The sequence below is a fragment of the Telopea speciosissima genome, chromosome 11 (assembly GCF_018873765.1).
Source record: "Telopea speciosissima isolate NSW1024214 ecotype Mountain lineage chromosome 11, Tspe_v1, whole genome shotgun sequence".
In the NCBI taxonomy this organism is placed as follows: domain Eukaryota; kingdom Viridiplantae; phylum Streptophyta; class Magnoliopsida; order Proteales; family Proteaceae; genus Telopea; species Telopea speciosissima.
Window position 1 is genome coordinate 29,371,434 of NC_057926.1, and position 25,756 is coordinate 29,397,189.

At 40.3% G+C, this 25,756-nt stretch overlaps 2 protein-coding genes across 2 annotated transcripts; one reads left to right on the forward strand and one right to left on the reverse strand.

Moving 5' to 3' along the window:
- Window positions 1-1,075: 1,075 nt before the first annotated feature.
- Window positions 1,076-18,708, reverse strand: LOC122645454 (protein mago nashi homolog). The gene is made up of 3 exons (XM_043838760.1): window positions 18,483-18,708; window positions 18,171-18,347; window positions 1,076-1,399 (listed from the first exon to the last, which is right to left on the reverse strand). Exons 1-3 carry the CDS (start codon window positions 18,696-18,698, stop codon window positions 1,340-1,342), a joined length of 453 nt encoding a protein of 150 aa, XP_043694695.1. The 5' UTR covers window positions 18,699-18,708; the 3' UTR covers window positions 1,076-1,339.
- A 2,640-nt stretch (window positions 18,709-21,348) lies between these two features.
- Window positions 21,349-23,881, forward strand: LOC122644931. The gene is made up of 3 exons (XM_043838293.1): window positions 21,349-22,584; window positions 22,687-23,622; window positions 23,717-23,881. Exons 1-3 carry the CDS (start codon window positions 21,349-21,351, stop codon window positions 23,879-23,881), a joined length of 2,337 nt encoding a protein of 778 aa, XP_043694228.1.
- The last annotated feature ends 1,875 nt before the right edge of the window (window positions 23,882-25,756 follow it).

Sequence of the window (25,756 nt, forward strand, 5' to 3'; positions counted from 1 at the left end):
AGGATGGTTTTTTTTTTGGTGGGGGGGGGGGGGGGGATGGAATATTAATAACCCTAGGATGGAGGCGGAACCCTACTCCACATGTAAAGGAAAATTTTCCGGAAAAGAAATTACTGTACTCTACTCAACTAAACTTCTTCCCAAGTATTTGTATTGATCAATCAAAGGCATTCATATCCTGTTTAGCCATTCCACCCTCTTTAAAGCCATCCTTCTGGTGAACTAAGCTGTTTATCTCCTCTCTTAGCCCTTCTACTGAAGACTTTTTTTTATCTACCCCTTGGTTTTCTAGCCTCTCTAATCTGCATCATATGACTCCTTCCCTCTTGGTTATTTCCTGCTGGACGCTGATTCAAATAGGAAGACCAAAAACCCATACAATCAACCCCGACAACTAGTCTTAACCTAATACCATGCATGGTATCCGTAATCAATCTGCTGATCTCTAACAGACCCTCGAATCTTGATTTCAAAAATCTATATCATCTCTTAATGTTCTTATAAATCTTTCAAAATGAGTCTTAATTGCCATCTCCGTTGTCCTGTGGTGGTGCTGTACAATTAACACACTCACTGAACAGCTTCACAAATCAAAATACATAATGCAAAACTTTTCAAGCCCATAACATGACTTGCAATCAAAATCTGTTCCATCTCTTGGTGCTAATTGTCCAGTGGTCCGAAAAAAGGTTTATTGTGATTCATCACAAAGTAGCTGTTTCCGTGAATTAGATGTCAAGGAAACAAACAAGCCATAAAACACTGGATCCAGATCCTCCAACCACCCATCCAGTGGCTGGAAGGATTTGAACACGCATCCCAACACCTGCCAATACTTGGGGCTGTGTGCCCAAGTCCTTCACGCCGTTGGATAGGTGGTTGGAGAGGGGTTGGAGTTGGAGTTAGAGAGGATCTGTTTCCTAAAACACCACAGATATGGAATAGATACCCACAAGGCCACAACTGTTCCCAACCCAGAATATATGCTCATACGGTTATTGGCAAAGAGGAGCAGCAGTCAAAGGCTTCTCAAAATAACATAAGAAAGATGTAGGGAAAACAAACAGTAAAGTACTTCTTCACCAAACTTTCAATTTCATAATAATGTACAAGTACGGGCAAAGTACAGATTCTGTAACAGTGACTTCCACACCACCTTCACCATCCAAACAATTCAATAGTCAAATAATAAGAACAAGGATATAAAAACATAGAAACATCTAAATTGGAAAAAGGACAAGAAACCAACATGGATGCCTATCTATCCTGGTACCTATCAAAACCAAATTCTAGTTCCTCAGGAATCTTGGGTCATTGCAGCAAAAGCACTGCCCCTCACTTATATTGGCTTTATTTTAAAATGGAGAGAAATAAGAGAGAACACAAAGCACTTAAGATCCTGCAAAAACAGACAATGAAAGCTTCGTATTATGAAAGTCGCAAAAATAAACTCCATACAATTTAATATTAAAAATGATAGGAAATATGGCATTGCATCTGAATAAACGCAAAACAGGATACGACAAGTTCTCCAACGAATCACTCTCAAAACAAAAACAGGTCAACTCACAAAAAATAAAAAAGTGAATAGGTAGGAACATCAAGTGCACAGAGAAAAGAGACACGCCAAATGGAGATGCTGATAATGAGCACACCAAGTCCGTTGAAACCATGTATCAACTATCAAGTATACCAGATTAAGGAAATGCAAGGATATTCTGAAACACATATTCAGCCTTAGCTTGTATGATTGAGACTGTACCTGCCACAGACAGGAACCTAACGAAGAAATCTTGCCCAAACCCTCCTCTACTTGGCTGTGGATATCAGCCATATCATGATTTTGCCATGCACCAGTAAGGCCTATCCAATCTTATACCATAGATGGTGTTACTCTCTCAGTAATCTTCAAGGGCACCCCCAGCCTAAGGATGCTGCTAGTGGACCCAAATTCTGATGACCTCTATACCCCACACCATCCCCCAACTAAATATGCACTAGAAGAGAGCCACCAGTTTCTGAGCCCAGACCTTGGTGGTTGTTAGAAGAGACTCATCAGGGGACCTCTAATCTTGTCCTCCCACTCTGTCATAATCACGGTCCAGTTAAACCTTTAATGTAGTTCTAGACTGGTAGGAGACCAACTAGAAACCAGTAAACCAGGATCTGCTATGAACACTAAATCGGCTAGGCTAAAATGGGTGTTTTTGGTGAAATTAGGGTTAGGGTTTGATGTGTGGATTATGGGAGTCTATCAGTGAAGGTCCTGAGATGTTTTGATGGAGGGAAAAGTATGTAAACCTGAAGGGGCAGCAGGTTAGAGTTAGGTTTTCTAGGTTTTGAAAAGAGGAATATGGAGAATTCTAGGATTTCGGATGGTCAGTTTGAGCTAGGATTTGGATCAAGCTCTCCTTAGGGTGAGAGAGTGACTCGGTCCAAGTATGGGCAGATTCTAATGATTGGTTAGGTGTATGGAGGTTTTAGGGTTTTTGGGGAATGATTTGAGATGGGATGAATTAGGGTTTTAATAGTTGGAATGGGCAGCAAAGGAGATCAAGTTCTCCTTATGGGCAGGGGGTGAAGTGGTCAAAGTTTGGTGTTTTGTGGATGGCTGGTTAGATCTGATCTGGTTTTTTATGTCGGAAAAGTGAAAATTAAAGGGGGGATGGTTAGGGTTGGGATGTGAGAGGATTACTGGATTACAATAAGAATAATGGGGACGGGGGAAACTTCTAACTCACTGTTGTTGGAGAGAAATCCTGGCAGCAGCTTGTTGGAAGTTGAAAACTTGAATAAAAACTGAATCTTGATCAACTTGAAGGAGATTTTTAAAGAACCTCCTGGTCTTCACACTGCAAGGTGTCGATTGGATCAAACACCAATCCAACCAGCCTTGATCAGACATAAAGCAATTCCCAAAGGAGAGAACAACATTGAAGACCAGCTTGACCAGTTTTTTTTAAATTCAGATTTCAGAGGTGAGAAAACCAACCCCCCCCCCCCACCCCCACCGAATTACTTTATTCATACTGGCCATAAGCCGTACTCCAAACCAGCCTAGGAGGCTAAGAGTGAAAACACCCCTAGCTGACTTACACTAACATCACCTCCTCCTAAATTCATGGCAGGTGTGGACCAAAGCAAAAAAACTAAAAATTACATTAAATAAAGGGCAACTCAAGTCAATTAAATTGAACCACTGGTTCAACCAGGTTGGGCGGGTTCAATTTTAAAAAACAAAAAACACTAAAATAAACCATGGAAATACTACTACTACCACCAATACTACTTGGACAGCTTCTTGTTCTTCTTCTTCTTGCAGATGTAGTGCTTCAGCTCTACATCAACCTCGGTTGCTTTCAGGCTTCGAAAATAGGACTGGTCTACCATGGTTTTTCATCTGGACTCTTGGTGCATCTTTTTTCAGGATCTCACATCTACAACGCCAGAGCTCTAAGGCCATCATAGAAAGGGTTTGGTCCATTTTTTTGAAAGGCCTAGTCCCTAGTCCCTACCTGTTTAATTACTTCAGTCAGAATTCTTTACAGTGACATATAATAGTTTAAAGTTTTTCCGACTCTTCATAAAGCGACTCTTCCATAAAAACATAGGTGCATTATTTTCCAAAAAACAAATACCTCGCTTCTTTGCAATGATAACATTTTGTGGAATCATTCACAAGTAACAGCCCCACAGGAAGCCAAAATATGGGAAAGAAATGAGCTAGTCCAGCTCCAACACTTCAAAGTGAAGTCGGGTATTTTCTACAAGTACACTTTCAAACCCAAACTAGATTTAAAAAAAGGACGCCCTGCAACATTTCAAGACAGACCAAATATAGGGCTAACATACAATACAGCGTCATGGGCATGCTATGGATGTGTTATCTTAGAAAACCAAACTTCACTGAGTATACTGATGGGATTTGCAAGTGTTGGAAGAAGTGTGCAGGTTAACCGAGTTCCACGAGCTTGTCAGGCCCACGCCAACCTTTTGGACGGTTTCTATGCGAGTCGTAAATCCTAGTTAGCAGTAGCTTGGTTTACAAGAGTAATTTGATTATGAGGAACAGTAATTTAGGAGTTACTATAAGATTCTCTCTCTTGTTATGACAGTCAAGAACACGCTGGGCTGCTGGCATGGGTTGTAAGAACACCACAGCAGTGGAGGGTTTTTGTTGTGATTGACTTTCGACAGCTAAATCTAGAAGCACACGCGTGCTGGAACCATACTTAGAACCAGGATCAGAATTGAAAATTTTGGAGGAAAATTGAAAAACTTGACAAAATAAAAAATTAAATCTAGTTTCAGAAATGGATTAAAGTAGAATTTACAAAACACTACCGAAGTACAATAGTTAATAAAATAATTTGAAAATTACAGAGAATAATGAACTGTACGGTACCTGAATGGAGGGTAAAAGAAGGCTATAGCTGTGTGAAACTAGCTCAAATCAATTGGAATTTTCACACGGAAGGTCGGTAGATAAATCCTAACAGAAAATATTATTTAATGGATTTTTGGGTGATGCGATGAATTAGTTGCAGAGAAAATGATAGAAGAGTAGGAATCTAAGATGGAGGATTAAATAGGTAATAAAACCAGTAACCGATGAATTAAGAGGATTCAAAGACAAAAGCTTAACTACCAGATTTGAAGTAAAACTAACAACTAATAAAATCTGTACTTGGCACCACCTGCATTCCGATGCCAGAACCAGTAGGAAGGATAGACTCTCTTTCACCCGCATTTGCGTTGAAGTTTCTGCAAATGAAGCTCTCCCTTCAACCATCACCGTGGTCGTTGAAGAAGATGGTCACTCTTTTGTGCAAAGTGTTGCTCACGATTGGTCTCCGCCCCACTGTCTGATCTGCAAAACCTTCAACCACGCCTCCTCTCTTTGCCAACAAATGACCACTGCTGCTGGGGATGAACCCACCACTGAAGGTACCTCTGTAGTGGAAGTCTCTCTTGCTCAGAATCGGCTGCTTTCCAGAGGGAGTACTCACTCCCTTGTGACCCCTGAAGAAACCACTGCCATGACCATCATCCCTGTTTCTGGAAGTGATTTGTCGGCCCAACCAGGCCTGCCAAAGACCAAAGCATCTCTCCGGCGATCAGTTTGCTCTCCGTGGAAGAACCAAAACCAGACCCCGCCGGAAAAACCATCGGTCGAGAGCTCCCCAGTCTTCGGCTTCTCCTAGCGGTTTGTCCGCCGGGCAAAACTAAACCTCTGTTTCGCCCCTCGGACGAAATCATTTTACAGCTTTAGCCTCAAGCTCTGTCATCAGACTCTCTCGTTTCTCCTTCTGACTGAAGTACCCCGACCGATCCTGTCCTGTACAAGAACCTAGCTGTCGATCTCGATAATGAGACCCCTGCGATAAGATTGCCTTCTCAGGTGGTTGATCCTCCCATGCCCCATCAGTCTGAAACCACTCTGCAGTCTTGGGACTCTCTCCTTATCGCCTCTCCTCCCAGCTCCCTTCCTCAGTCGATTTCGCCCAGACCTACCCTTTGAGCCTGGGGATTACCCCCTTCCCCAACAGGCAAGTAATGTAGTCCTAGAATAGGAGATAATCCTACTAGGAGCCAAGTAAAATCAGGTTCTGGTCAAGTCTGCTGTTTGGGGCAGATTTGGGGCTGTTTAGGGCAAATTTAGGATTTAGGCTAGGGTTAGGGGTGAACATGATATATGGTAATGATCAGCAGGTCTAGGGGGTTATTTTGATATAAAAATATTGGGATCTGGATCAGTCTCCTGCAGAATTAGGGTGGGGTTAGGGTTTCAGGTTTTTAGAAATTAGGGAAAATTACCAAAACTAGGTTTTGAGTGGGATCTAAGGGTTGGGCTTGGGATCGAGTTTACCAAACAGCAGGGGGAAGGTTCGATCCAAATATGGGAGGGTTTTGATGGTTAGAAGTGCTGATTCTGGAATTTTAGGGTTTTAGGTTTATAGGGGATGAGGGGATTTTAGGGTTTTGAACTAAGGATGGGGGCAGCAGCTTGGATCGAGTATAGCTAATGGTGAGGGGAGGCTATGAACTAAGTTTGAGTGATTTCTGATGGGGAAACAGATCTGGACAGAACTGAGTCTATTCTAGGGTTTATGAAAGTAAAACAGAAAAATAAAAGGGGGATGGAATGGGGGAAGAAGAAGGAATAAAGACAAATAGAATTAAACTCAAACTTACCACGGGATTCCACCAGCAGCAGCTTGAAGGATGAAGGATGAAGGATGAAACCACCTTCAGAGAGAGATCCTCCCAGCCATCACGGCGTAAGGAGTCGCAGGAATCCACCCACCCTTCCACCTTGAAATCCACAAGGATGCACATTCAAAGGAGCAGAACAGCAGCAGCAGTCGGCCAGTAGCAGAAAATAGTCTTTAATTTCAAATTTCAATGTGTGGGAGCCTCCCACGATTTGTCCTTTTATAATTAAAGGCCAAAGGCCAACTCCTAATACAATCTAACTACCTCCTCACTTAAAATCGTGGAAGGGACCTAATCAAAATAAAATTACAAATTTAAAATAAAAGAATCTAACTTGAAACACTAATTTAAAAAGAAGATTCCATGTTAGCCAATAGGATATAAGGACTTATTGACCAATAGGAACACTTCACTTAAATTAGACCAATTGAACCAATTGGATACAACCAATACTAAACCGGTTCAATCTAAAAACATAAAAATAACTAAGTATTGGGCTAATCCCGTATGCAACCTATATACCCCTAGTTTAAGCTCATTAAAGTGGCCTATTACATAGAAAAACCCTTGGAAACAAAGGCCCAACATGTATATAACCCAACCCTAGGCCTATTTCTAAAGAAATAAGCCCTATTTGGTGATGATCCTGCATCAGCAAGTCAAAGCCTTTCTTGTCCCTTGACCCTTATGGTCCCTTTTCTTCCTCTGGCCACTCCTTCTCCGGCCCAGCCCACCACCTTTCCTTTGGCTGATCCAGCTGGCCTTAATGGGCCGGCTGGTCTTATTGGGCCAGCTTCTTCTACCCATCCATCCCTCTGCTCAAACCCATCTGTCCCGGCTCACTCTCATTTGGGCCTAAACTCACACACCAGGCTCCCGCACTCTACGCCCCAGTCTATTGCCCCTCCTTCCCTTTGAGTTTTTCACTGCCATAACCCTAGCTCCCCTCCTTTTCCCAAGAACCGTCCCTACATTGCCTATTCCTTGCCCTGCTCAGGGAGGATTTCAGCCCTAAGCTCGGATATCAGAGGCATAGTTCTAAAACTCGCCTTGACTCGGTGAGTTTTTTTTTGAGAAATCGAGAAGAGATGGCATACGGTACATAAAAGTGTAATATCTCGCCGAGATCTCCGATTGACCCATGGAAATGACCCTTCTACTATGTATTTACTTACCTAACTCGACAGAACTCGACATATCTTGGCGAGATCTTGGATCGAGATCTTGGGTTGACCCATGGAAATGACCCATCTACTATGTATTTACTTACCTAACTCGACAGAACTCTTATATGCTTGTTGTGGAGCACTATATGCAACATTACAACAACACTATGTCATGGGAAGACTATGTGAGACTAGCGGGGACTGAATACTTGATTCAAAGTCATTTTATGAGATGATAGTTGTAACACTGTAAATAGTTTAATGTATCACTTTAACATTTCTAATTCTTATTTAAGTTGTTTAGCTATCAATTGAATGTTTTGCTTGCTTTCTATTACTAAATTATGTGTAGAGTAGGGTATTTTAGTATGTCATCGCCTACCAACCTATGGTCCGAATTGAAACTCATATTTGGACTTTGTTTGCAAAATCTAATAGTGTCATTGTGTTTAAATGACCTAAAATAGGGTGAATACCAAGTTTCAAATCCAAACTAGGTCTAAAACCCACCGAGTTGAGGCTCCGACTCGGGAAAAAAAAATGCACCAACTCGGCGAGATCTCGACTCGACTCGGTTTTTCCAAGGGCCGAGTTGGTACCGAGACCCGAGTTTTAGTACCTTGATCAGAGGTCATGCCCTTTATGGTGAACCAATGGATCCTGGATAGTTCGCTTCGCTTAGGTTGGCTTTAGGTGTTTTTTAGTTCTTGCCCTTTCTTTAGTACGCTAAGTTTGTTGGGGATCTTCCCCTTTTTTATTTGCCCTTGCATTGTTTAGGCAAGGCTTTGTTCTAGCCTCGTGCTTGTAATTCCCTCCCCCCTTCTTTCCTTTTGTTTAATGAATTTTTTATTCATCCAAAAAAAAATAACTCATGAGAGAGATGAACCAAAAAAGTTGACTGAAGTTTGACAAGAAAACAAGGTATAAAATGGGTAAGGAAGAAGAAGAATTAAGTTGAAGAGAAAGATAGATGACACCTGAGAAGATGCATACTGATCAGAGGAGGAACCAGAAGCTGTGAGCCAGATATGGTTCTTTCCAGTCCATGCAATGCATGAAAAGTACAACAGCACACTCTTGAAAAACACTCAGTATTTCTATTCAAACACTACTTATAGTAGCGGTTTACATCATATACAAAAGATAGAATATGACTCTTAAAAGCATCCCTAATCGGACTCTTAATCTGAATACAATATTCAAAAAACCAACTGGACTGAAACCAACCGGCTGCCAACTATGAAAACTAATAATGTAACTCAACACTTAACGTCTGAAGCTAAAACTCCTAACTAGTACATATCTACAGCCACTAAAGAACAATTTAAATTAATGCCAATTTACAATAATAACCCCAACACTCAATAATTGACCAGACTCCCTTGCATGTGTCGCCGGGCTTCCACGTTGGATTACATCGATCCAACCAACCCAGAGCTTCAGCTGCTGCATCAGTTTTGGTGTCAGTTTTCAAATTAAAACACTACTTGTGGAAGGGAGTTTGGTTAACTATTAGAATTGGTTTTGATCTTTTTAGACAACCTGTTACTTTAGAGTCCATGTATAAAGCAGTAACTCAGATTGTGGGCATAATGAATGAATTGAGTTCCAAGCAAATTGGATTTTCCTCTCTGGCTGTGTGGATTCAGAGGTAGAAAATGTGTCAATGCAGCAACAGACAAAGGAAAGAAGAAGAAGGGCTACCCGTAAGGTCCAAGTTATCACTTCATGGACAAAGAATCCTCTTCATCCCACTCAAAATCAGATTGAGTGGCTAAGTAATAAAATTTGACCACATTCATTAACGGTTCATACCAACATGTGTTAGTTGTGCAAACTTGAGGTGCATGCTACTTGTAGTTGGTAGGTAGAAACTGGTTCATGGCCTCTCGCATTTCAGCTTTAGTAGTTATCAACCTGATGCCTTGAGTCCAATTATGTTGTTGTACTTGATCCACAAGACTCGTGTCATACACTTCAGCCTTCAACAAATAAAAGCTTACGGGCCTCAGTCAACCCATACCATTGGGAACAAAAACTCCAAGTTATGGGTCCGGACAAGGTATTGTTCCAAGTTGTTATCTCCGTAAAATCGAGGATGTCAACTTCATCCTCTGTGTTAGCTCTACAAAGAGGATCATCATGTCAACCACCTTTGTATGGTCATGGCAGGCGGTGCAGTGTGGGGCAAAGCGTGTGGGACAGAATTGGAAGAATCCCCAGACTGCCATGGGAGATGGGACTCTTTCCGTTATTTGATTATGCCCAACTGTCAATGGAAACCTGCAAAGGATGCCATAATGGTCCGGAGAGAACTAGAGAAGAAACTATGGAGTTAAGGTTGTCAACACTAGACCACAATGCCGTGGTTGGAGGTCTCTAAGGAAGTAACCCATTCTGTAAAATGGCCAATAGTTGGTTCCTTTTCTTCCTTATGAGAAATTTGAGAATTAAATTGCTGAATAACCTCACTATTGGCCACAATGGATGGGTTATGAAGGACTCTCAGCTTTGATACCAAATAATGCAATCTCGTGTTCAATAACCCTGATTATGGGTCGCTATGGACCCACCCAGATAATAAACAACTGAAATAACAATGGCATTGGCAATTTTGTAATTATAGAAACAAATCATGACCTTGAGAATAAGATAAACAGGATTGGAACTACGCAGGAATTTTTTGTTCTCAAGAAGAGCGCAATAATGGAAGTTAGTATAACGAGGGGATAAAGTAGCAACAAAACATTAAAAATGGGTGTTTCTGTAATAACAGCAAGTGGGGCTTAAGTTGCAAATAACAAAAAGAATATCATCAACAATAGTAGTTAAGGCGTTGCCTAGGCGTCCAAGCGCCTTGGCCACCTAGTTGGTGTCGCCTTGATTTTGGACCCTCTCCAACACCTTGGGTCGCCTAGACGCCGTGACAACTATGTTGAGAACTTCGTCGGCTTCACGATATAGCAACAAGGGCAGAGAACATAAACATCTTCAAATTATAGAACTCTCTCAATACACCTCCAATCAACTTCAAATTTCAGGCATGTATTGCTGATTCGAGGGGATACTGGAATCAATTGAACAACACACAAATAATCAAAACTTGGAAATAGGATTTAATTGCTGAACCTGAGGGCAGAAGTTGCAAAACCAGGTTTGAAGTTCTCACTAAATTTCACCATCCATGTGGATTGCCTAACTGATGAAGGGTTTGTGAACACCCCACAAAATATCAAGATGGGAGGTCAAGGAAGAAGGGAGATCAACTCCAATCCTTGGGGCTGCCAGTATTGCCCAGAGCAGGGTAGGGAAAAAATGCAGTAAATAACAGCAAGGAAGGCCCAGCATGTATAAGACCCATTGGACCAAAGGCCCTTACCCATATGTAAACCCATTAAAGAGGCTCAATACAATTAATACCCATTGCACCAAAGGCCCAGCATGTATAAGACCCAACCCAAGTCTTATTTCCACTAAAATAAACCCACTTTTGTGTTTAATCTGCATCATTTGCAATGTAGTTCAAGATTGGTTGGAAAACAACTAGAAGCCAATAACCAGGATCTGCTATGAACCGGGTAATTCGGCTAGGTAAAAATAGGTGAAAATTGTGAAATTAGGGTTAGGGTTTGATGGTAGGGTTAGGTCAACTTGATGTAGGGGAGTATATCAGTGAAGGTTACGTTAAGTTTTAATACCCAACGACAACCCTTCAAATCCTCCCTGCTATAGGATCTGACCATAATCCCTTACTCCTCAACACCACACCTCCTTTCACTTCCTTTAAGAAGCTTTTCCACTTCCAACAAGCTTGGTTAACCCACCCAGATTTTACCCACTTTGTATCTCGTGAGTGGGACAGCAGCGACTCAACAAACCTTATGGTCAAGCTCAATGGCATTATTTTCAAACTTAAGAATTGAAATTCTTCTGTGTTTGGAAGAATTGACCATCTCAAGTCTGATTTACTCACTCAAATCCAATCATTAGAGGCAAAAGCCCCATCTGAGGGCGTCATCTCTCTCCTACAGGATGCTTATACCTCCCTTGGTAAAATCTTAGGTGCTGAGGAGATCTTTTGGCTCCAAAAGTCCAGACATACTTACATTTCTGAGGGGGACCGTAACACGAAATTTTTTCATGCCATGGCACAACACAATCTTAAAATAAACCGCATTGTAGTTTTGAAAGACCATAATGGCAGGTTTATCTCTAACCCGCCAGAATTGGCCCATCACTTTGCAAATCACTTCAAATCCATTATGACATCCTCTAACCCTCTGGATTCCTCATTTGTTGAGTGTTTGTTTCAACCACTACCTGCCACATTCGACCTTACTTCACTTACATCTCTTCCTGAATTGGATGAAATTAAACAAGCCGTATTTAACATTGGAGCTCTCAAATCCCCAGGCTTTGATGGCCTATCGGCGGGCTTTTATCACAGCTGCTGGGAGGCCATTCAACCTGATATCCTCCAATTTGTCCACGATTTTTTTAGGGAAGCCAGACTACCTGTGGGTATAAACCACACCCTCCTCACCCTAATTCCCAAACACAGATCGGCCCAGCGAGTTGAGGACTACAGACCCATAAACCTATGTAATGTTTCTTACAAAATTTTAACCAAAATTTTGGCTACCAGACTCAAAAGCTTCCTCCCTCATTTCATTTCCCCCACGCAATATGCTTTCATTAAAGGACGTCAGATATCGGACAATATCATCATTGCCCATGAATTGTTTCACTTCTTAAAAAAGCAAAAAAAAAAAGGGGAAAACGGGCTTCTTGGCCCTGAAATTGGATATGTCAAAGGCTTATGATAGAGTCAAGTGGAGCTTTCTGCTCAAGCTTTTTCAGTTTCTAGGATTCTCACAACAGTGGCTTCTCCTCATTTCTGCTTTACTCAAGTGTTCCTTTTCCATTAAATTACAGGCTAGCTCCTTTGACTACTTCGAACCCACCTGTGGTCTTCGCCAGGGATGCCCCTTAAGTCCCTATCTTTTTCTGCTCACAATGGAATGTCTCTCCCATTTACTCCACACTTATCGAGAGCTTAACCTTTTTAAGGGCATTAAGATCTCCAGAACAGCACCTGAAATTACTCACCTCTTCTTTGCGGATGACAACCTCCTATTTTGCCGTGCCACTTTGGAAGACGTCCACACCCTCAAAGCAATCCTTAGTCTGTTTGAATCCCTCTCTGCCCAACAGCTCAACCCTTCTAAGAGTGGGATTTTCTTCAGTACAAATACCCCTGGCCATTTAAGAAAGGTTATTTGTAATTTGCTTGAAATTGGTGATATGCATTTGGACTCCAAATATTTAGGAACCCCGCTGTTTCCATGTCATTCTAAAGTCCAATGTCTTACACCAACCCTTCATCGCATCAAGACAAGATTGTCCAATTGGAAATGTAACTTGCTGTCTCATGCAGGCAGATTAACTCTTATCAAATCTGTCCTTCATTCTATCCCCACATACCAAATGTCCTGCTTCCTCTTTCCAAAGTCTATCTGCTCTAAGCTTGACTCGGTTAGCTCATCTTTCTGGAATGGAAACACTGCTGGCCATAAAGCCCCTGCCCTTATCTCCTGGAACTCAATTTGTACGCATAAAAGGCTTAGGGGACTTGGCCTCCAATCCCACTGGGACCACAATAGAGATTTGATGCTAAAACTTTCCTGGCGCCTTGTCACGCAACCCCACTCTCTATGGACCAAGATACTCAAGGCCAAATATTTTCCCCACTCATCTGTCCTTGACCCCCGAGCTCAACTAAAGCCTGGGTCCTGGACTTGGAATGGTATCCGCTGTGTCCTACCCAACCTGAGGTCTATGGTACGTTGGCATGTTGGAGATGGTACACAGATTCACATCTGGAATGATCCTTGGATCCCCTCAACCTCTTTTACATCCCTCAACCAAGTTACTCAGCCAAACCCTATGTTTCGTACTGTGTCCGATCTCCTAGTTGGTCGATCCTGGAATTTACAACTCATCACCTCGCTTTTCACACCAGATGTTAGCAAATCCATTCTTGCTATTCCCCTCTCACGACAGACCCACCCCGATCACCTCTTTTCCCCTTTAACTAAATTGGGTACTCTCTCCACCAAAAAAATTGCATCCATTCTCACCCTACCCAATCATATCTCTACCACCCCTCAGCCATCACTGTGGAATATCCTTTGGAAACTAAAAATCCCACCTAGGTTTAAGGTGTTCTCCTGGAGGCTCCTTCGAGATGGTCTACCAACTCGAACTAAATTGTTTTGGAAAAACTTGGATTCACCCCTTTGCCCCTTCTGTCAACAAATTTCGGAGACCCCATGGCACCTGTTTCTGTCTTGCACTCTTACCAAAAGAATTTGGGCAGCAAGCCCACTAGTTATCCGAACTGAATCAATCACAGGGAGCACCCTTACCGACTGCCTTCGCACTCTACTTGATGTTGCCACCCAATGCCCAAAAGAGCAACAGCGAATATTAAGCTACATCTGTATCACCATGTATTTCCTGTGGCTGCATCATAATCAAATTGTTTTTGAACATAAGCAGTTCAATCCACACACTATCTTGTCTAATATCACCCGATGGAGCTGTGATCTTCAACTCAATGATCTTACCGACCTCGCAAATCCGGCATCGCCTTTTCCACCTTCCCTGGATAAGTTGCCACTAACCTTTTATTTGGAACAGGGATCCATGGATGCATGCCTCATTGTAACGGATGGGAGCTTTTGTACATCTTCATCGTTTGGTGGGTGGGGCTATTTCATTATTCATAATCATAAATTGTTTGCCTCGGCTATGGATTGTGGCTTTGTAGGGACAGCAGAAGAAGCAGAACTTCGAGCAATCCAAGCAGGGATCGAAAGGTCACTTTCACTGTACTGTAAAGAAGTGACGATTTGGATGGATTCCCAGCAGCTATGCAATTGGTTAACTAATTCCAGCTCTTACCCTTGGCCTTGGACACTTTTTGCTACTTTAGTTGATGTATCCTACACCCTTTCTTCCTTTGGGTCTGTAATAATTTCCAAACAATTAAGACTTTACATACAACCAGCGGACAGCCTTGCTAGGTATGCTAGACTACACAAGACTTCCACGTCTTGCATCAACACTGCTGTAAATATAATGTTTAATTAAGTAATTTACTCTTTTTCAACAAAAAATAATAATAATAATAATTGGAAGTAATGTAAGACTAGAATACTAGTCCCAAATAACCCACAAAACCAAAATAGTAACAAAGACCAGCCATGAGAAAGCAACCAAACTTGGATTGAAGGTTGCTTGTATGGTGGTGAAACACTGCTGGGAGTTTCACTCAGTTTGGATGGCTGAATTGGAAGATATGGCCGCAATACAAAATTAAAAGGTTTGTAGAAAGCTTGCCAAATCAGCACTGCACTTGGCCTCCAAGAAGGATCGAGTGTAGGCCTTGTAGTGGTGATGCTATGCTGCACTTTTGGTGAGGTTCTGATGGATGGAAGTGAAGTTATGAAGGTGGAATGAAAATAGAAGGTTTGTGAATATGGAGGATTCCAGCCATTGGAATCGGGTAGAAGTGGAGATCGAATGGAGGGGATGAAGGTTTGGTGTTGTGCTTCAAAACCCAGCAGGGTTTGATAGAGGAATATAGAGATATCAAACTCAGATGTTGCAGCAGGAATCCAAGTCCAAGAACAACAATAGCAGCAGCCGCCTTGGTTGTTGGTATGGTTGCAGCCTTCAAAAGGGAACTCCAGTACTTGAAGTAATCCAGCAACAGTAACAGCACAAGAGAATTTTGATTGGAGATAGAGAGAATGGGAAAGAAGAGAATTAGAAGGTAGGGGGGCTAGGTTGATTAGGCTCTCTCAGCCAGGCTCCTTCAGCCCTTCAAGACACAACCAATTGGACATGAGAATATTCATTGCATTCAAGCAAAATTTCATTCATCAACTATATAAAGGGGAGGCTCCTTAAAGCCTTAAAAATATATAGAGGGCTTATACTTGCACCTCAAGTTACAAAAGAAATAGAAACTATATCGTGTAACATAAAAATAGAAAGTAACTTTTAGTAACTATGGTTCACTAAAATAGAAACTAATATGCTGCAGCTGGATTCTTCTTCATGTGGACCTCACTCGATGTCCTTCAATTCAGTGCTGTCATGTGGTTCCCACTAAGATTCAGCCAGCATTGAAGTCATAATTCTGTAAATAAAAATTGAAAGTAATACCTTCATTGAAGACTTGAAGTAACTAATAATTAAAGACTGATCTGCCCCCCTCCCTCCTCGATCTTCTAAGAATACTCCCACCAAGTCAAATCTGGGGCTGTGACACTGTTCACATGAACAGTGTTTTGGTCTCTTCTTCATGTTTTGATTATCTACATCAGGAAGTGTGCTGGAATGAATTGGCAGCAGGTTAAGTTTAGGGTTTTGGGTTTTTTAAAAGAAGAAGATGGATTCAAGGGTTTAGGATGATCAGATGAAGATCAGGTTTGTATCGAGTTTCCCAATAGGTGAGGGGATGGTTCAATCCAAATATGGGACAGATTGATGGATGATTACGGCTGGGTGTTGTTTAGGCCTTGGGAAAATTGAAAACAAAAAGGAACAAACTTAGGATTCGGCTGTGTGAGGATTAAAAGAAGAATTATTGGGGATGGGGATGCTTCAAACTCACTGTTGTAGCAGGAATTCCTTGGCAGCAGCATGCTTGATAGTGACACTTGAATAAAAATCAAAACTTGGAAGTAAAGCTTCAAAGGAACCAACCGGGCTTCACCACAAGGTGTCGATTGGATTAAACACATGACAAAACTCCAATGGAGAAGACAAGTTGCAGCAGCAGCTTAGAATAATTTTCAAAAGTAAGGTCTGAAGAGAGTCCCCACGATTTTTATTATTCATAATGGCCAAAAGGCCTGCTGTCCTAATAAGCCTAGGAGTCTAAAAGCTCCAAGCCGACTCTAATTACAAATCAGAACCTCTCTCAAAATCATGGAGAGGTGTGGTCCCATATATACTTTAAAACTAATTAAAAGAAAGGTAACTCAAGTCACTTAAACTGAACCACAGGTTCAAACCATTTTTGGACCAGTTCAATTTGAACACTAAAACATTAAAATAAACTAAGTATAGAAGCTAATCCCGTATGCAACCTAATTACCCATACTTTAGGTCCATAAAAGTGACCTATCACATTGAAAACCCATGGGACCAAAGGCCCAACATGTATATAACCCAACCCTAGACTTATTCCTAAGCAAAAAAACCCAGTTTGGTGATAAATCTGCATCAACTTGGCTTCAGGATTTGGATTGTTTTCATGCACTGGGTCTTCTTCCTTGGGTACTTCTAGCTATTCTTTCTGTTTCCGCATGATTTGTAGAACTCTATTGTATATTTCTTGTTGGACCAACCATTCCATGTGGACAAAATGAGACACTCATTTAAACACAACTGTGACTATCTTGCACATAGGTCCTACTCTGATGTTTCTTTTCTACCTCATTTACCTTTTAAATATTTTTCCCCTTACAAGTGATGTTCCATTTCAACCTTAATTTCTTGTACACTGTTACTGTTTCCTTTGGGTTACTTTACTAACACCCATTATAGCACACCTAAATCCATATACATGTGTTAACTTAATATGAATTATCATTAACCTGATTTCTCACCCATCTTATCACCCGTATAATTTAATTTTATCTAATAAAAAGAGGTAAGATTTTCTTTCCCATGTAAGTAGGCTAACAGGAAGTTGAGAGATGAACTATTCTCAAGATACTTTGACTATTAAATAATCAAAGCATCAAATGACCCCAAATTTAGTGCTCCTTTCACTTTCGTGAAGGAAGTCGAGGGATGAACTATTCTCAAGATGCTAAAGAATACGTAGATCATTAATATCAATCGGATTTACATAGCCATGTCCCATCTCCTGGAATTTGGAGATTGCCATATCTACAAAGGACAGATTTATGATCATATCCACCCACATAAAACAGCTTATCCATAATTAATAATCTATTTGAAAAGAAAAAAACACTCTAAAGATCCTACAACCTGAGAATCAGAAGATTCAGAACCAACTCACTAGCATGAGGAAGACAAATGAGCATCTTCACCCATTCAAAATCATAATTGAAACACAATAGCACAGAGTTTAAATTCAATGAATGGAAAGCAACTGCATTAAATGCAAAAACCTAAGCCAATTTGAACACAAAAAGGTAGTGAAATATATATAACCTATTTTCTTTCTCATATTTTATAAACAAAGGATAATGTAGCTTTTGTTTTTTAGGACCTTTACTAAACCATGAAATGAATAATACCCCGAGTAATTACTCAAGCCCCATGGTCACATATCACATGTGTTACAGTACAGATATTGGAAGATATAATATCAAAGAATGGTTAAGATGTAACATATTTTAAAGCAAACCATGTACGCAGAAATAAGGATGTTTTTCAAATAATTGTTCTACAGTAACAAGTTTGGATAAAGGGGAAGAAAGATATTCCTACTCTGTTAAGTTCTTCCTACGGGCTGGTTTAGAAGGTGGAGTTCTCCTCGTACCCTATAGAGTTGCAATGGGTATGGGTGATGCATGCATCCATATTCAGACAAAGTAGCTATGTCTCTGCTATAACAAATTTAACCATGCCAGAGTGATTCTTAAAAACCGAACCATGGAATGCAAAATTGCAAATTGAAAGTAAATGGCAGAAAACTCAAACATAGGAAAGCCAATAAAAAGAAAAAAAAAAAGTTACTTGGACAAGGTAATAGAAGATGCGAAGCCCTTCGGGATCTTTGCTGCTCTGAACATCGACAAGCGACCCAATTTTAGAAGTAGTGAAAGAGATGTGCTCATTCCCCATCACAATCTCAAGCTCTTGCCTCCCAACACGGTCGGGTTCTGGCCAGTTGTTATCATCTTCCTTCATTATCTGAAGCATCAAACCCAATCAAAGTTCACAAACTCGAACAATCAAAAGGGAAAGAAATAGAGGGCTAAATAGAGAAAAAAAGAAAAAACCCTAAGAAAGAAAAGCTAGAGAGAGAGAGAGAGAGAGAGAACATACCTCGCTTTCAGCAATGATTCTGCGGCATTCCTTAAGAACAGCAGGGGTGAGGAAAACTTCCTTCCGAATCATAGTGTCGTTCTTGTAGTTAGAGTTGTTAGCATATCGAAGCTTCCCATCGGGGCGAAACTCGAACTCCAAGAACTCATGTCCAAACTTTCCTTTATGCCCTACGTAGTACCGTAGATAGAACTCACCGTTGTCTTCCCCTGCCATCTCTCTCTTCCCTTTGATGAATACAAAGAAGAAGACCTAAAAATTTGGAAACAGAGAGTCAAGAGTTAAAAGACCCTCAAGGCAGCATGGCAGGAAAGGGAGGGGGGGTAGAAAATATTAGGCCCAGCCAAGAGACTATCATGATCACTCGATTAACAAGGAGTTCCAGTAAGGTTAGGACAAAACAGAGAAAATAGGGACTTTGCAATATGAGAAGATAAACAAAAAGGAACATGGAATATCACTCTAGAAAGCATCAGAACGGCCCATACAAACAGCAGACTTCTCAGACAACAAAATTGCAACACAACACAATCGGATCCAATTCAATATACTCACTACCACTTTTATTTTGAACCAGGCTTCTTTTAGAATTCTATTTCAATATCTTTTTAATTCAAGAGTAAATTACTCCCCCCTCCCCTCGATTATGGTCTAATGACAAACCCCTCCCCTGGGTTTTGAGAAATGACTCTCCCCTCCCCTGCATTCCCAAGATTCTATCAACCGTACCCTTGCCGTTAAAAAGGGCTGTTAAGTGATGACATCACCCTAATTATATTCGTTTAAACCCCAAACTGCCCTTATATTTATAATATTCCAATAATACCCCTGCCTAATAAGAAGAGAAAACAAATAGAGAGAAAAGAGAAAGAGAAAATGTATCTCTTCTTCTTCTTGTTCGAACACATCTGTTATCTTCTTTCTCCGGCGGAAGCAGAGAACATCATCGTACAAGTTAGCGGTTAGCTCCGGCCATATTCTTTTAAATGCTATCCGGCTAAACTGAAGGTAAGCCCAATCGATAAACCCTAATTTTTATCTCTAATCCCATCGATAAACAAATTGACAAACCCTAATATTTGGGGACAACCCATTTTGCAGAAATTCAGAAGGGGTGGTGCTACATCAAATGTGATAAAAGCTCATTCAAAAGATTGATCCTACACACGGTTAGGTAAGATTTGCACCTATAGTAGTGCAATTGATCTTTGTCTCAATAGACTCTTTCAGAGCTTGTATCTCCATTTCAGCCTCATCCACGGGGTAGATTCTTTTGAGTAAGGCTTTGGCTTCATCTTCCCTTCCCTGTATAACATTATAAATACACAAGAAGCAAAAAATTGGTTTTCTTAATCATCTGCAGATAATTGGAGCTCAAGTTTCAACTTATCTAGATATATAACAGTATAAAAATTGTTTGAAAAGGTCTCATTTGAAGAACTCGAAAATAACTGGGAATAAAAATAAGTGTGAAGCTTTCTATAAAGCCAGCGTGGTGACTCTGGAAGAAACCACATTAGTGCAAATTGAAACATAGCTGGTAACCCTGCAACTCCAAGCATCCACCTCCATGTCCCAGGAGCCTGAAACATCAAATCTGATGGGTTAGTTAAAGTTGTCTTGTCTATTAACACTAAACCAAAAGAAACAAGACCAGATCATTACTACTACTTTACAAGATTATGGCTTAATTACCTTGGTGAATGCTAAGTTGATCGGTAAGATGAACGGCCTCTGTTATAAGGAAACCATTGGTACTAACCAAGGCACCTCGGACTTTAGCAGGAGAAGCTTCTGAGATGTATAATGGAGATGTCATCGATGCCATACCAACACCGAGACCCACAAAAATACGACCAACGATCAGTAGAGCTGGGTTGGGAGCAGAGGCCATGACAATAGCTCCTTTGAAGAAGAGAGAGTCTGCAACCAGGATTGAGATCCTGCGGCCATATCGATCGTTCATCCATCCACCAATTGCGAGCACCAATTATCGCACCAAGAATCGCCATCTCGACAATGCTTTCCTATAGAAATGTATATAATATCACCATGCATGGTCAATAGATGTCTAGCTAGGAATACTTGTGGTCTATAGATTGTACATGTTCCATCTTGCTTTTTCTCTTCTTCTTTTTTTCCCCATAAATTGTAAGAATATGATTTCAGCTGTTTTCTTATTATTTTCCATGCGTTAAAACATTACAGGGTTATTTAATTTCTGAAGCAATGGAGATTAGGGCAACTATCTGTTATCATTATGACATGAACACCTCGACACCTATCCTGGTAGACCCAGACCAGTATGGCTATCTGGACATGGTATGTGACATATACAATACAGTCATCAAGCATGTTTCGGTAGGTCATACTGTGACATTCAAAGTCAAGTGTATACTCCCTACCAACCAGGATTTGGAAGTGGTTGATGATGTTTGTGCATATCAGTTGTTTACATTGAATGAAAAATTGGATGTCATTAATTTGTATGTTTATGATCTTAATGTTGATGATCAATCGACCTACACTTATACAATCAATGGCTTCCCTGGTGCACTGATCATTCGGGAAAATCAACCAAATATGGAAAGGGAACAACAAGGTGACATTCAGCAAAGTCAGTGTGGGGTTGGTGGTGACATCCAGCAAAGTCAATGTGGGGTTGGTAGTGGGATTCAACAAAATCAATATGGATTTGGTAGTGGCATTCAACAAAATCAGTATGGTTTTGGTAGTGGCATCCGGCAAAATCAGTGTGGATTTGGTAGTAGGGTAAAGTACCGAATCAGAAGGGGTGGTGCTACTTTCAAGGGGTGGTGCTACTTTCAAGGCATCTAGTAATGATGTGACTAACAAAGATTGTGATATGAGTGTTAAAAGGACCAAGGCATCTAGCAGTAAAGCCACCAATAGAGATTGTGACATGAGTGATCCAAGGACCCAGGTAGCTAGTAGTTATGCCATTAACACAAGGGGTGGTAAGACTGATACAGAGACCAGGGCAACTAATAAGGATCATGTTGTGGTTCATGAGTCAAGTAACAGTGATATGGATGATGAATGGAAATGCTCAACTGATGGTAAGAATAGTTTGGAAGAGAGTGATACGGATGTGGATCTTGATGAGGAAGACATGTCATGTGATGACCTTGGGGGTGATGAGGGAATGGAGAAGTCTGAGGAGGAAAACATTGAGAAATGTGATGATAATGATGTATTATCTGGTTTTGAGTCTGATGACTATTATGGGCATTTCTTTGATAATGATAAATTTCATGATGGAAAAATAAGTTTAGAGACTGGGATGCTTTTTGATAATGTTGATCATTTCAGGCATGTACTTCACAGTTATGTTATTCAACAAGGTTTTGAGAGACTGTTTGTGAAGAATGAAAAGGCAAGAGTTACTGTTGTGTGTAAGGCACCGGAGTGTACATGGAGAGTGCATGCTTCACCTAGTAGTGATGGAGTCACATACATGATTAAGTCATATTGTAATGAGCATAGTTGTGCCAGAAAGTACACAAATAAGTCTATTACATCTGGTTGGATTGCTAAAGAACTTGCCTATCAGTTGAAGATGGATCCTGAAATGAAGACCAAGGCAATGGCTGCTTATATTATGGAAAAGTATAATGTAACAGTCCCTTATGTTTCATTGTACAGAGCAAAAAAGAAAGCCCGTATAGCCAATGAAGGTAGTCATGCAGAGTCATTTGGCAAACTAAATCATTATGGTGAAGTGATGAGAGATAGAAATCCAGGTAGTCTTTTTAGACTCAATTTTCATCAAAGGCAGGTATTCACAGAGCCTCCAATTTTTAAGAGAGTGTTTCTTTGTTTCAAAGCTTGCATAAATGGTTTTGTGAGGGGTTGTAGACCATTTATAGGTCTTGATGGTTGCCATCTCAAGGGTGTGTATGGAGGAGTTCTACTGGCTGCTATAGCTGTTGATGGAAACAAAGGATTGTTTCCCATTGCATATGGTGTGGTTGAAAGTGAAGGTAGAGAAAGTTGGCAGTTTTTCTTAACAAATTTATATGCCGCTCTACACATTTACATGGATGATATGACCATCACATTTATATCTGATAAACAAAAAGTATGTATTTTCTTTGTCCATCTTCTGTTTTGAATTTTAGAAATTAAACTATACAATAAATACACTTTATTAACTCAATTTTTGCTTGTTTATGTTGTGTAGGGGCTACATGAGGCCATTAATGAGACATTTGCAGGCCATCACCATAGATGTTGCAGTAGGCATCTGTATCAAAACTTCAACAAAAGGTTTCCAGGTGTGTTACTAAGAAGACTTTTTTGGTCAGCATCTAAGGCATCTAATTCATTCTTTTTTGAGAAAGCAATGAATGACATGAAAGACAAGAACAAAGAAGCATATGATTGGTTGAGTAAAAATCCTCCCAACATGTGGGCTAGACATGCATTTGATTTTAGATGCAAGAGTGACCATATAACAAATAATATGAGTGAATCATTTAACCAGTGGATTAACCCTTTTAGGAACAAGCCCATTCTGATTGTAATTGATGAGATAAGGAAACAATTGATGTCAACAATGCATAAAAGGTATGAATTGGGTTGCACCTTTAAGGGAATAGTCACACCAAAGATCAAGAGAAAGTTGGATTTGCTCAGTGAAGAATCTAGAGGGTGTATTCTCCGTCCTGCTGGATTAGATGAGTATGAAGTCTCAGATAGGGATGGCAGTTATGAGGTTAATTTGAAAAATCACACTTGTGGTTGCAGAGCGTGGGAAGGTACAGGAATACCTTGTAAGCATGCAACCTGTTGTATTCTTTACAAGAGGCACACATTGGAAAGCTATTGTGATGATTACTATAGTGTAAAAAGATACTTGGAGGCTTACAAGGATATAATCCACCCATTACCTGGTTTGGAGCAGTTAAAATCTGAGCATCACCTAGGTACTGTTCAGCCTCCACCCTTGAAGAGGTTACCAGGAAGACCACATATCAATAGGAGGAAGGAACCTGATGAAGGAGCATCTGGAGAGTTTAGAAAAAGATTTGGAAGTGTCAGATGTAGCAACTGCAAGGAGGTAGGCCACAACTCAAGGAAATGCGAAAGAGCTCCAATTAAAGGGAAGGAAGTAAAGGTATAATCATAAGATTTTATCCTAAGTACTCATACTTATTTTATGTTATCGTGATGATTACAAGGATTCTAATATTGAATTCATGCTTGTATAGGGAAAGAAGGGAAGTGGGAGCAAATGTGATGTCAATACCTCTCAAAGATTGACCAGATCTCAAGCTTCTTCTACCATCACTTATGACAATATGCAGGCCAAGATTGAAGCACAAAGGAAAGCCAAGGAAGATAAAAGGAAAGCAAGAGAAATGAAGAAGAAATAAGTTCAAAGAGGGGAGGGGAGGCAGTGAAGAAATTAGAATCATAGGCTGTAATTTGATGATTTTTATGTTTATTTGGATATGATATTAAGTTGGATGTGGATGATTGTAAACTTTTTTTTTTTTTTTTTTTTGGATATGTTGGATTTTGTGGTAGACTTTTATTTTGGACATGATGTTAAGTTGGATGTGGATGATCCAAACAAATTATTTTTTTAGATATGTTGGATGTTGAAGTATGGTAGACAAATACTTTTGGAAGCATAGACTTTTTTTTTGGATAATTTAGGAATGCTGTCCAAATTTCCAGGTTTAAGATAGCCTATTTAAAGGGGAAATGCTGTCCAAATTTTCAGATTTTTAAAAGCCTATTTACAAGGGAATTGCTGTCCAAATATCCAGATGTTGTGGTACAATAGACTAATACAAGGGAATGCTGTCCAAAGCTTGCATAAATGGTTTTGTAAGGGGCGGTGAGGTGGTGGAGTTGAGTTGTGAATACACCGTGTGATGGTTTCAGCAATTCATCTAAAATTGTATGTGATAGTGGTTCTGCTGCTTGGCTCTGTTTAATGATGAGAAAGAAGTTCAATATAAAGTCCTATAATGATCACTTGAGGAAAAAGCCAATTAGAAGATCTTGTTGATTAAATATGATTGTAGAATCATTTGCTAATGATGTTGTACAATCATAACTGATACAATTACACCAACAAAGAAAACTAGAACAAAATAAACTCCAAGCTTCATTGATGCAACAAACTTCTCCGTTTCATCCATTCTAATTGTTCCACTTCGCACCGCCTGTTGTAACCCCCGTAACACCTCTCGCAAAACCCGTATCTCCTCTCGTAGCACCCGCACCTCCTCCTGCAACTCTTGTAAATCAGGGGTGGGATTTGGCACAAGCTCGGTTGTTGGTGCAACAATGGGATCACACCAAACAAAAAAATTACAACCATTAATCTGTGGGCAACTGTAAAAAAGCCTATTTGGATTATTATTAGTCTCTGATATTCTAATCACAGCTTTTCGATTACATTTGCACCTCAAGGATTTGTACTTGAGTGTATTAGGATTGCTGCAATTAACACTTGAGCTAGACATTTGATACATTTACCTGTAAAAGATGCACAACAAAAACAACAAAAAAAACAAATCAATGTTGTAGAGTGATCTAAAGAATACAAAACCGTAACCTATATAATATAAATCAGAGAGATATGGGAGTGAGAAAATAACTCCAATCTAAACAATAAAAATTAGAGAGAGATGGGAGTTGGTTGCCGATCCAAGCACTACTATAGGTGCAAATCTTACCTAACCGTGTGTAGGATCAATCTTTTGAATGAGCTTTTATCACATTTGATGTAGCACCACCCCTTCTGAATTTCTGCAAAATGGGTTGTCCCCAAATATTAGGGTTTGTCAATTTGTTTATCGATGGGATTAGAGATAAAAATTAGGGTTTATCGATTGGGCTTACCTTCAGTTTAGCCGGATAGCATTTAAAAGAATATGGCCGGAGCTAACCGCTAACTTGTACGATGATGTTCTCTGCTTCCGCCGGAGAAAGAAGATAACAGATGTGTTCGAACAAGAAGAAGAAGAGATACATTTTCTCTTTCTCTTTTCTCTCTATTTGTTTTCTCTTCTTATTAGGCGGGGGTATTATTGGAATATTATAAATATAAGGGCAGTTTGGGGTTTAAACGAATATAATTAGGGTGATGTCATCACTTAACAGCCCTTTTTAACGGCAAGGGTACGGTTGATAGAATCTTGGGAATGCAGGGGAGGGGAGAGTCATTTCTCAAAACCCAGGGGAGGGGTTTGTCATTAGACCATAATCGAGGGGAGGGGGGAGTAATTTACTCT

What these genes read in the sequence shown, in the direction of transcription:
- LOC122644931 (XM_043838293.1), top strand. Translation starts at nt 21,349, where the DNA reads ATGAGTGTTAAAAGGACCAAGGCATCTAGCAGTAAAGCCACCAATAGA. An exon ending in TTATATCTGATAAACAAAAA is followed by an intron (nt 22,585 to 22,686) that starts GTATGTATTTTC and finishes TATGTTGTGTAG; the next exon opens with GGGCTACATGAGGCCATTAA. An exon ending in TTAAAGGGAAGGAAGTAAAG is followed by an intron (nt 23,623 to 23,716) that starts GTATAATCATAA and finishes ATGCTTGTATAG; the next exon opens with GGAAAGAAGGGAAGTGGGAG.
- LOC122645454 (XM_043838760.1), bottom strand. Translation starts at nt 18,698, where the DNA reads ATGGCAGGGGAAGACAACGGTGAGTTCTATCTACGGTACTACGTAGGG. An exon ending in GAATCATTGCTGAAAGCGAG is followed by an intron (nt 18,348 to 18,482) that starts GTATGTTCTCTC and finishes TTGATGCTTCAG; the next exon opens with ATAATGAAGGAAGATGATAA. An exon ending in TCTTCTATTACCTTGTCCAA is followed by an intron (nt 1,400 to 18,170) that starts GTAACTTTTTTT and finishes CTGTTTTTGCAG; the next exon opens with GATCTTAAGTGCTTTGTGTT.